Consider the following 11,158-nt stretch of genomic DNA (forward strand, 5'->3'; position numbering starts at 1 on the left):
CTCCCAACTCACACCTGCTCCAACCCTTTGACATCATCATCTTGTCCTCACTTTTCTCCATCGATCACTTCCTCTCCCAGTAACTACACCATCACATCTTGGCCCTCGCTTTGAGCTTGCTAGCCCCCTTTTTTGGACCTTCTATCGCGCTACACGCAGCATTAAGGCATCTTGTCTAGAGCAAAAAGCCTGAAGCGGTTCCTCTTCCAGCGACCATTCCAAACCATTTCTGCCCCTTTGTTCTCGTCATCTTGATCCTTTTTGGAGGGTGTTCCAGTACCGCTGCTTCGAGACTCTCGATTTCCTATCCTCTCTTGGCAGGGGACATTCTATCCGGCGGGTGGTCTGGGAGTTGGTGAGTGCTTGATGCCGCTTCACAATGCTGCAAGAATCTTGACCGTTGGCTTGTACTAACACATCCTTTCACTTAAGACTCTTTTGCGCTTGGATGTCCACTGAATATCGCCTGACACACCAAGCCCTTGACGAAGAAATCGCGCCCGCGACGCGTCAGAAGCCCAGTTCACAGGTCTGCCAAACTACCTCAATACCACCACACTCGTCAAGATAAGAACACAGAGAAGACTCACAGAGCGCTTCAACAATTTCAAACCCTGGGAAATTTATCTGCCTAGGGCTAGTTTCGCAACCTCGATCATCAGTTCGGTCTTGGCACACAAGCTGCGACACCTCCTACCCTAAGGCTCGAACCATCACCACAACACTCGACAACAGATAACATTCTTGTATGGGCTGCCTTTCGATATTATTGCTAATTGAATTTTCCATTTGAAGCTGACTCTCAGGGTCTCTAGGTTTCAGTATGGTCTCTGAAAGAACCAGTCGGGCCCAGGCAGCCCGAGGCTTGATCAAGACAGAACCGTCTTCAATAGATGAATCTTCCTTCGACGAAACGTGCTCCGCTCCTGCTACATCCCGACGAGACCACTCTGGCGAATACAATGGTAGCTCAAAGTTTGCCGAAGCAATGAAAAATCCGGATTGGCGTCGTCGAGGAGAGGATCGAAGCTCACGACACCCCGACACGTCGAGTGCAGGAAACCCTCACACACAAACAGACCCTCACGCACCTGGAGACGAAATGCTGCACAGGAATGAAGAAATCGGCAAATACACGAGCCCCTGGGATCACATCAATCCTGTCAATCACTGGCGGTCAAGTCATGATTGCTCCGAGAGTGATATGGATGATAAAGACTTGGCGTCCACTGTCAGTCACGAAATGAATTTATCATCGACCGAAACGCACGAAACTGACGCCATAGACCGTGGCTTGTGTACTATAGTCCATCAGATGCCTTTGCCGGGCCTCTTTGCAAACGGTCGGCCTGTCAGCATTATCAAGGTCGCCCCCCTTTTCACAGGGGGCGGCGGACTGTGGCATCATGCCGGCGCCGGCAGTACCCCAATTGCATCTGTAGCTCAGATTCAACGCATTCACAGAGAATGCCACAAAATCATCAAGGAGAACGGTGATGATGGCGGCTTTAATGAGCCTCGGGCAGCAACAACTGGAGAAGCCCCTTTAAGGCCCCACCACTCTCCCGCAAGGCAGTCTTTTGAAAGCAAGGAAACGACCATTGATCAGTCCCAGAAAGGACAACTTGAAAGAGCAAGAAATGCTGTATTTCATGACCCCGCGGTTGCCAATATAGGAAGTGTTTACTACCAAACTCAATCAAACTCGAACACGGAAAAGCAAGCCCCCTTGCCCAAGGAAGCAAAGAAACAGGGAGAGCTCGAGACTCGACACGACGCTTTCCAAAGGATGCTGCAGAAACTTCACCGGGGAAAACGGCAGGAAGAAAAAATCACAAAGGAGGAACCTGACGGCCCATCGTATCGCAGTCATGTGTGTCCTTGGGGGCAAGCCCCTAGACAACGGCAATCTAAAACTGGAGAACGGCAGAAAGCCAACAGATCTGACTCAGGAATCAGCTCTTCGCATATTGAGGGCTCCCAGCGAAAAGAAAGCTCTCGAGATTCCGGTGTGTGTATGGATCCCGAGTCGCTCTCCAGGGGCTTGAACCCCAGAGCAAGAGAATTTCTTTCGTTCCCGGGGGCCATCCCAATGACAACAACAACCCAGAATCAAGATGACCAGAAATCTTCTCAAAAGCTCACAGGAGACTTGTTGGACATGGAGGGTGGCAAGGAGTGTGGAAAGAGAGATGAGTCGTTCTTCAACACCCTCCAGGCCATCAACAGGCCGGTCCCCCTCTTGCCGACTGACTATGGTGCCGAGAAGATGAACGGAACTTGTGTCCCTGGCTTCGGGACGATTCCGACCCTGAATATGAGCGCTACAGGGCCTGGGCCGTTGTCGGGGCTGCCACCATTCTCGTTCCCGTTGAGTACCTTCCAACCTCTGGGACTCAACGCAACGCCTGAGGTAGCATCTGGGACGATTCCTGGATTTGGGCTGGGCTTAGGCGCGGGAGGCTTCCCACCATCTGGTGGTTTGACGAATCAGTTGAACTTGGGGGCGATCAGTCCCGCGATGCAACCATTCTCTGTCTCACCAACTCCCTTTGTGAACAACCTTTCAGCTCTCCCGCTGCCGAGTGCTCCACCGGCGGCAACGGGGGGTGTGCATTCTCAACCACGTCCTGTGCCCAAGCCGGTAAATCCAAATCCGGGACAGCAGCAAGCATATGAGGCATGGATTGAGTGGCGCAAGGCAACCGAACCAGGCTATGCTTTGGAGTGCAAGAACCGGCAGCAACGCAGAGCCCAGAGAAGTTCGACAGTGCACATGGGACCAGCTCAGGGTCCCCACAACGCAGTACAAGTGGGTTGACTGACCGTCATTGAGACGTGACAGCTCGAAGTTTCTGATCTGGAAGCGAGCTGCTTGGAAGTTTGTCACACAGTTATCGAAGAAGGTTTTACTTGGAGAGCGGGACATGTCACAGGACATGTCAGGCGCTTGATACGGACGAATGAGGTTGAGAGCATTGTGCATGAGTGAGTGATGCTCCTTGACCTGCTTTATCGCCAGGCCGACTTGGACATGATTCAACAGAACCTATGGATGAGAAAGTCTATTACGTTACTGAACAGTTAATGGACGACTAGGCGCTGCCCGTGGGGCTGTAGCTGAGATTATTCGAAGTATAGATAAGTGTTGCTTGGCAAGTAGTCGACTATTGGTTGTTTGAGAGACTTGACAGTCATGGTCATGGATGTATGTTATAGAGCGTTGAGAGAGCCATATGGAGGCGCAGCAAGCAGATTTAGGCATCTCGAGTGCGGAAACAGACAGAGGAGAGTAGTATGGATAGCTATTAATGGGACAGAGTGCGCGTGAGGTGAGGCTCGATGAGAGAAGAGAATGTGCAAAGTGACAGGGGGTGAGAGGACCGTTTGGGCCCCCAAGACGCACTGTATATGTATGCAGATACCTAGCCTCCACTGTCTATTACGTAGTAGATTAAAAGTGCATCAAATCCTACGGTCCCTGTCCGTGGTATTGGATCTTGACAGTGTGACAGTGCCCCCAAAGTGTGTGCGGATGAATAGGTAGGTATCCAATGTGGCTTGCCAGGGGGTGGTTGGTGGGTATGAGGATTAAACTAAAATAAATAAATAAAAAGCGACTAAGACGGATACAGCCATATAGACGCGTAGAGAGACATCTTGGCAATGCTACCCAATAGAATCTCGCCGGTCCCGGACCGAAAATCACCATAGCCTGCCCCCCAAAGATCGAAGTGCATCGCCTGACCGGCAGGGGGGACTCATAAAAGGAGGGGGGGTGGGAATGGACTGGTCCTGCATCTCGAATGCAGCCCTCCTGCAGCGAGGGGAGAGAGATTGCTACGGTACAAAAGGTAAATGGTACATGGGGGAGGGCTTGGACTTTGGACTTGATGCGTGCGGCTGATCCATGGCTGAAGGAGGATTTTCTCACTGCATGAGCTGGGAATGAAAAGATGGGGGAAAAACAGGCCATAGACAGGGATGAAAGTGCAAAACGGGGCGACTTGAGGCTCTGCGGGTCATGACGGAACTGACGAGATCGAGATGAGCTCAACGTCTTTGTCGTTTCCGAGTTCCATTGGTTGTTGGTGTTGGTGTTGGCGGACCAATGAGTAATTGACAACTTGGTAAAATTCCCCCCTCTTCATAAACTCGTAAACGACATTGTCACCCTCTATCTGATCCGTATTCTACCGTAATGTAACGTATAACAAGACCCTCGTCTGAAATGCTCATGATGCCAGTGAATGAACCAAAAAAATGAATAATGCGACATCCCATAAAGAGGGCATGGAAATTTTTACATACAAGATAGCAAGGAAAAAGGAAATATATGCCCATTATAGAAAACTTCCATCGCAGGAACCAAAAAAAAAACTTCCATGCCGATGCGATGGTGGTATCATGACGACAAAAGAGAAGAACCCCAGTTTGAACGCCAGCAAATTATCCATCGTCACCAATTAATCATATCCCACCGTGCAAACCCTGATCCTAGCCCAAGGAGTCATCAATAAAAATCAAACAACAACGCCCAAATCTCCCTCGACGATGAGGGTCCTGATCCTGATGCTGCCGAGTCTTGATGCTTCTCGCATCACTCGTATGTGCACTCCTCGCCCTCGGCATCCTCGTCTAGAATCGTGTCAATGTTGGGAGCTTCGCAGAGCTCGACTCTAGTCGCCTTGAGAGGTTGGCATGTCTTCCATCCTCCCGTGGTCAACTCAATGACATTCACGCTCGGGCTTGACGCCCATTCTGTGAGTTCAACATCGTTGACACCGCCAAACAGCACCGCAGACTCCTCATTGCTGGCCGCACGCTCCAGGTGAATGGCAACGTGCTCCATGCGGTTGTCCCATGTCTTTGAGCCATTGTTGAACTCGAGGCGGCAGTTCTGGGCAGGACAACGCATAAACAGCGGCAGCTCGCAACGCTGTCGAACTGCTCGATTTTGCATCATCTTCTCCTGCGCCACCCAATCAGAAGGAAGGTTCTTGTCCTTCTCTGCCTTGACAATATGAGCAGGTGCGTGCATCCGACGGATGTGCTGCGTGAATAGGTCCTTTCGCCTAAAGATTCGACCATGGGTTGGCTCCTTGGAGTAGACGCCGCCCTCTGGAGTCGATGCATGTCCACATGCGCCATTGGTGCAGAGCCAGTAGTGGAGGTTCAGGTGCTGTGCCCAGACGTGACGTTTCCATTCGTTCTTGTTGGCAAACACCTTATCGCACCCCGCAAAGTGGAAGACGCAGGTGAAAGGACGCTTGTGGAGGGAGTTGATGTGTTTCTGGAGCGTTGCCTGATCTGTGAACCCGTTGCTGCAGTGTGGGCAGACTTTGGTGTTAACAGCAGTCGACGAGACCAGCCTGCGGGCCGTGGTAGCGCGAGATGAAGGCCTCGGCTTGGAAATCTTTGTTTTGCTGGCATTTGTACCAGAGCTCGATCGTCTTGGACGCCCACGGCGAGGGGTACTCTTGGGGGCTCGGGATGACTTGGCTCGGCGCGTGGGCTTGTAATCCTCGTCGTCGTCGTCATCGCGGTTGGTTGGGCTGGAAAGATCACTGCTGGACCCATCGTCGGCTTGTTGTGCATCTTCCGTGTCAGCGTCCTGGAGGTCGGGATAGGCCACGAATGTCTGAGCCTTGTTGTTAACCCCATAGGTTGGGTTGTTTAGCGAGGCGAAAAGATTGGGGTTGGGGTCATGATCATGATGGTCATGATAGAACGGAGTCGACGTGGAACTGTCCGAGCCGGCGCCTGGGTCGGTAAGGCCAGTGAGCATGAATCGAGGAGAGTGTGAATCTTGCGGGGCGATGTGAGGGGACGAGATGACATTGTTGGGAGGAGTAGATGGGCCTTGGGTGCTATCAACGTATGGGTCATTATCGCTGGTTGCCAACGATTGCTGGTATGAGAGCGGGGAGTCGTGTCGAAACTGTGCGCCAGGTGCAATCGACGAGACAATCGAAGAGTAGCCATAGGAGGAGTTTGGCATGCACGGTTGCGATTCGAACCACAAGGGTGGTTGTTGCTCCTGGAGGTATCGTTGCATGGTAGCAGGTTGGAGACGAGGATCAATGGGATCTTCGAAGTGGTGATTGCCGTAATGCGTGCTAGAGCTGGAATAGGGATGGTAATGATGTTCAGACGCAAGCCCATTGTTATCCCCAGGGAAGACGCTGTATTCCATGATGGCAGTGTTTCTTAGCTTGCAGCTAAAAAAGAATACACCAGACTGCCCAAGAGGGCAAGAGTGAGAGTAATAAAAAGAGAAATATAGAAAAATATTGGTTCAAGGCAGGGAAGTAGGAAGCATATGTACGCGTCGCACTGAGATCATGAAAAGAGTACGCGGGTATGACATATGAAGATGAGGCGTGTACTTGGTGATGGATGCGATGCGATGCAGGGCACAATGTGTGTTAGCCAGGCACCAAAAGACGACTGGCAGGGTTGAAAGGCCGGGATAAGAAAGGCTCGTTGAAGAAAAATGGAAGTGATGAACCGGGACTGTTTGCTGAACAGCAAGCCAAGTAAAAAAAGTTTCCATTGTGGGAGGGCGAGAGGAAGCTGATCTTTAAGGCGAGACCGACTACCCCAGTCTCGAGGTCGAAGACGCCTGTGAGGGCTGTTCTGCACATCCTCAAGCGTGGGAGCACTCAACTCCCTGAGCAGAGCCTCATCTTAGTTGTACCTTTGTACCTTCGTACTGGGTACCTCCCTGTCTACCTCGGGATTGGGAGTGGCGGGGCAAGCCACGACCGGCGAAGCGCTGATCTCTGCTGCCCTCCTTGTCAAGTGCAGCAATCCCAGGCCCTAGGCATCCTGGCACCCTGGTACTTGGCTTGCTCAAGGGTGGGCAGACGGGCCCCGTCCGTTCTGGACTGAAACAGTAGGTTAACCGGAGTTAGTGGACGTGGTTCGCGCCAAAGACCACTTCGGAACCTTGACATTGGATCAGTCAGTGCCCGAATTCGACTCGACGCCCCGGGTGGCTATCGCAATTCTTCTTGATTTCTCGGGGTCGGGGTGAGGCCGGGGTTCACTTGACCCCAAAGCACTTGCCTATTGTAGGCAGAACACTATCGCCTGCGAGTCCACCCAGGTGATGCCTTTTGATGGATGCTTGTTCTAAGACAGTGAGTAGTGACCTCTCGAGGGAAGCTCAGCTCTCGTGCGGCGCCAGCACAACCTGCACATTATGGATGGGCTTGATGGCCGTTACCTCGGGTATAGAGTTGTGTTGAATTAAACTCTGAAAGGCTGTCATCATGACAGATGAACCTCGAACGTTTGTCCTCGTGGGTATGCTGCCAGTCAAGGCACACAGGACCTTGACGCCACCGCCAGTGTGGCCCGCTCCGCCGTCCCGGCCCTTTGATTCTGAATGCCATGCACCCTCGTCTTCAGCGGTGACAACCACGTTGCCGCAGAACGGTGGCAGGACAGAATAAACGGTGGCTGTGTGGATACTTGAAGAGATTGAATCAGCCATGACCCGAGAGAGGAAATTCGCTAAGAGATGGACAATGACGTGCGAGCGAAGATGGACGGACGGACGTGACTCCGAGGGTAGATGGGGACGGTAGTGGCTTGAAACGGCTGTCAACAGGAACCATCTTGAGTCAGTTAGTTGCCCACCAAGATTAACCTCTTGACAGATACCGTCGATGGCTGGCATTCTTCAGGCTTGGGGCGCTCGTTCGCACAAAGAAACGTGGGTATCGAGGTGAGGTTTGAGGCTTGTTCAAGCCATTGTTGGCGCGTAGGTGCTTGGCGTCTGTCTAGACGCCGCTATGACCTCTCTGACGGCAACTATTGGTGATGTTTGGCTAGGCTATCCGCGCGCGATCCAGCTGGCAGTTGAGAGTCGACCACTCCCAGGACGCGGCAGGCCATGGGCCTCAACGGAAGACCCTCTGTCCGTCTCGCCCTACGGCCTGGGTGAGGTAGTCGATGACGAGAGTGACGGAATGGCAGATCCTAGTCTAGCGCAAAGGCCACGAGCGAAGAAGCCCACAGAGGTGGAGCAGCTAAGCTTAACGGTTGATGGAGAAGAGAGAGATGGAGAGATAGAGATGGAGATGCGGGATGGTGTTTGGTTGGTGAGCTGGAGTAATGTGGGCGGGATGGATGAGGCTAAGCCATTTCCGTTCCAATCAATGACAGCCGGGAGAGCAAGAACGGCTTGGGCTGTCTATTTCTAGGATCGGAGGAGGAGCGGCAGTCCGATCGAGCGTCTCGTTAGCGTATCGGTCGAATCGCATCGTGGTAGATGACAGGCGGGTAGGTCGGGCCTGGGAGTGGCCGCTGGAAGTTTTCTCATCTGAAATGGATGCCAGTTTCTTCTTGTCTCCCCCCCTCCCCTCCCCGAAGCTTGGGTTTGAGCCGGCCGTGATGGGATGGGATGGGTGAAGGGGTGAATGAAGGGGGTGATGGCCAAGCGAGAACGCGAGATTAGCGGTGCGCCAATCGCTGGAGCTGAGGAAGGACCCTTGGGCCCACTATGGAAAGACGGCAGCAGAAAAGGCAGACAAGGCGGGCTTGATTGGTGGGGAAAAGAGGAAAGTGGAACTCAAAGGACTCCGCTAACCCCTTTTCAGCCTCCTTCATTGGCCGAGTTCGACGCAGGTTTGATCCAGCCATTCCAAAAGAGGAATAGCCCCCACTTTAGGACGACACAACCAACAACATCTCGTCGCCCAGCTTGAGTGAAGAGCAACTGTACTCCGTACCAGAACCCTTTTTCTCCAATTGCACCCATCCATCCACCTGGCATCTGATACACACGGTCATCCCGTGCCTGAAGCTGTATCTCGAACGCCTTGATATTTGCTCTTTGCTCCATTCCTGGCTTCTTGTCATCCTCGGTGGCATCCAGTGACCCGTCTTGCTGTCAGGGGGCACCCATGTCAGCTATCGAGCTCAATCCCACCCCAACTCCGGTGCACGATGTTAGGCCAGCCGCCCATGCACCGCCGCCATTGATATCGCTAGATTGCTTGCTGATCATCAGAGACACTTTACACTGCCAAAGAGTGTCAAAATACCACCTTGTTGAAAAGGGAATTTCAAACTTCTGTCAGCAAGATTCCTCTTCGGCTTAGTACCCCCGACAAGACCTGTCCTCTCGAGACCTCGGCGCTGCATAAACTGGACGCATCTGGATGCCTCGCTTCGCTCTCAGGTAGTTATCAGATAGCGTATCGTGGTGGGGGCAACACATAATGTTAAATCTGCTTTGCCAACGAACGACAGCTGCTGCGGTCCCCCCCCAGGCTTGGCCTCCTCTGTTGGTACCTACTCCGTGGTCTGGATGTTCAACATCGTCTTGATCCTGGTCCTCCCAGACTAAAAGTCCCGTCTATCCGGTTCGTCCACTGACCTGTCGGATCGGCAAGGCCCCTGGAGACGTTCTAATCCACTTCGATTGGACAGTGGGAGGCACAGCTGAATCGCTGTGTAACACAACACATGGGCTGTGTGGCCCCCAACCGCCAACACCTTCTGTCAAGTCCCTGAGGCTTGTGGCTGCGGCAATGTTCGTCAACGCAAACCAGAACTATCTTGGCACTCAGCCGGCTGGCAGCCCTCGATGCACAATGCCAAAACTCGCCGGTTAGATGGGCTGAGCAAGGGGTATTGAATGCCCCGTCAGTGAGAACCCAACCCGCGCCACCAGGGACGAGGGGCTGAACAGAGACCCATCGTTGGCTGCAGATGGGGTCCTACCTGGTGCAAGTTCCCACACCGGGCATCTTTTCTCGTTTCCGGACACTCACGCCTTCTTCGGCAGATCATCGAGCTGAAAACACATCCAATGGTCGACGGCGAACTGGGGTGACGGCGATTGGCAGTGAATGTCACCTCATCCATGCCCTTGCTGTTTTCGGTAGTTTGACGCCTCCAATCTTGGGCTCCTGGTTCATTGCTATCCTGGGACAGTTCATCCTTCAGCCCTTTGAGGCGTCGCCCCTTGCTCACAAAGGAGATAACCGCGGGCCTTGACGAGTCTGGGGCACACTGGCATGCGACAGGAGGCCCACCACCAGTCTCAAGCCGTTGTTTGCTGGCCCGCCCTCCGTCCCCGTCATGTCTATCAACTGCTGTCAGAGACCCTCGACGTATCATTCATGTGCCCACAGTGCTCAATAAAAAGAAAAGATGCCCGCCAGACCGCGCCCGTGGTTGCGGTCCTCTGTGGCGGCGGGCCCCTTTCTTTTGCAGCTTGTCTCCTAATGACCCAACTAGGATCTCTCTGCGAGCAATACCTGACCTCACAGGATGACTAGGTCCTGAATGTCTTGGACCCTGTCGAACTGACGCACCAGAAAGCTTACATGGGTGTTTTATTGACATGCGTCCTGTCATTGTTCCCCTCATCGTCACCTTGATCGTCATAGCTACCACCCCTACCGTTGGTCATCGTCTCTATCCCCAGACCAGCTCGACTCGACCTGAAGACAGATCTTGCGTGTCTGAGACACGGGTGGGATAGGCTACTTCCCCAGACCTTTTCCTATAGGACCGTGAGCGCCAAAGTGCCTGATGTTCGCCGACCAAGTCTGGTCAGCCCCCTCCCTGGTCTATACTCGGCACTGCTAATGGTTCTTTACTTTTGAATTTGCTTTTTTCTTGGCCTGAATCCTAGCCCTTTGACGACACGACGGCATCGACAAGATGATAGTTTTCTGCTGTGCAACATGATCTATCATCAAGGGTCAGTCAGTTGACTCTGGTGATGAACTCGCAGTGTCCCAGCTCCCGGCCAACCACCAGGAATGCAGCTGCACTATGAAGTCCTCGCGGAAAGGATGGATGCAGGACGCTATCGATGACGGCGACTACCACCGGTTTGCCAGACCTGACCCCCAACCGTCAGCCCCTGTTCAGCTCATCTGCGTCAAGATCCTGATCCTGGGTGGCTTTCCACGATGCTGGCAAGAGCTTCAGGCTTGTCGATCACATCTCGGCACTTGGATTTCCTTCAACTCACACCGCCTTGGTTCCGCACCCCATCGCCAACTTCTGCTAGCGAGGGATCTCATCGACTAAATGTTTAGCCCAGCCGCTCGGGCGCTTCCTGACGACGGGATGTGACCACTGAGACAGACCCACGCGGCTATGAACTCGGTGACCAGACTGGGGAATT

At 53.1% G+C, this 11,158-nt stretch overlaps 2 protein-coding genes across 2 annotated transcripts; one reads left to right on the plus strand and one right to left on the minus strand.

The window, feature by feature from the left end:
* Nucleotides 1-1,871: 1,871 nt before the first annotated feature.
* Nucleotides 1,872-2,821, plus strand: NECHADRAFT_80476 (uncharacterized protein; the record flags this gene model as incomplete). Its single annotated transcript, XM_003050784.1, has 2 exons — nucleotides 1,872-2,009; nucleotides 2,111-2,821. The coding sequence occupies 2 exons, from the start codon at nucleotides 1,872-1,874 to the stop codon at nucleotides 2,819-2,821; spliced, it is 849 nt and encodes a 282-aa protein (XP_003050830.1).
* Nucleotides 2,822-4,600: 1,779 nt separating this feature from the next.
* NECHADRAFT_40860 (uncharacterized protein) lies at nucleotides 4,601-6,058 on the minus strand (the record flags this gene model as incomplete). Its single annotated transcript, XM_003051171.1, has 1 exon — nucleotides 4,601-6,058. The coding sequence occupies one exon, from the start codon at nucleotides 6,056-6,058 to the stop codon at nucleotides 4,601-4,603; it is 1,458 nt and encodes a 485-aa protein (XP_003051217.1).
* Between the last annotated feature and the right edge of the window lie 5,100 nt (nucleotides 6,059-11,158).

Source organism: Fusarium vanettenii, assembly GCF_000151355.1.
Source record: "Fusarium vanettenii 77-13-4 chromosome 5 genomic scaffold NECHAsca_5_chr5_3_0, whole genome shotgun sequence".
Lineage (NCBI taxonomy): Eukaryota > Fungi > Ascomycota > Sordariomycetes > Hypocreales > Nectriaceae > Fusarium > Fusarium vanettenii.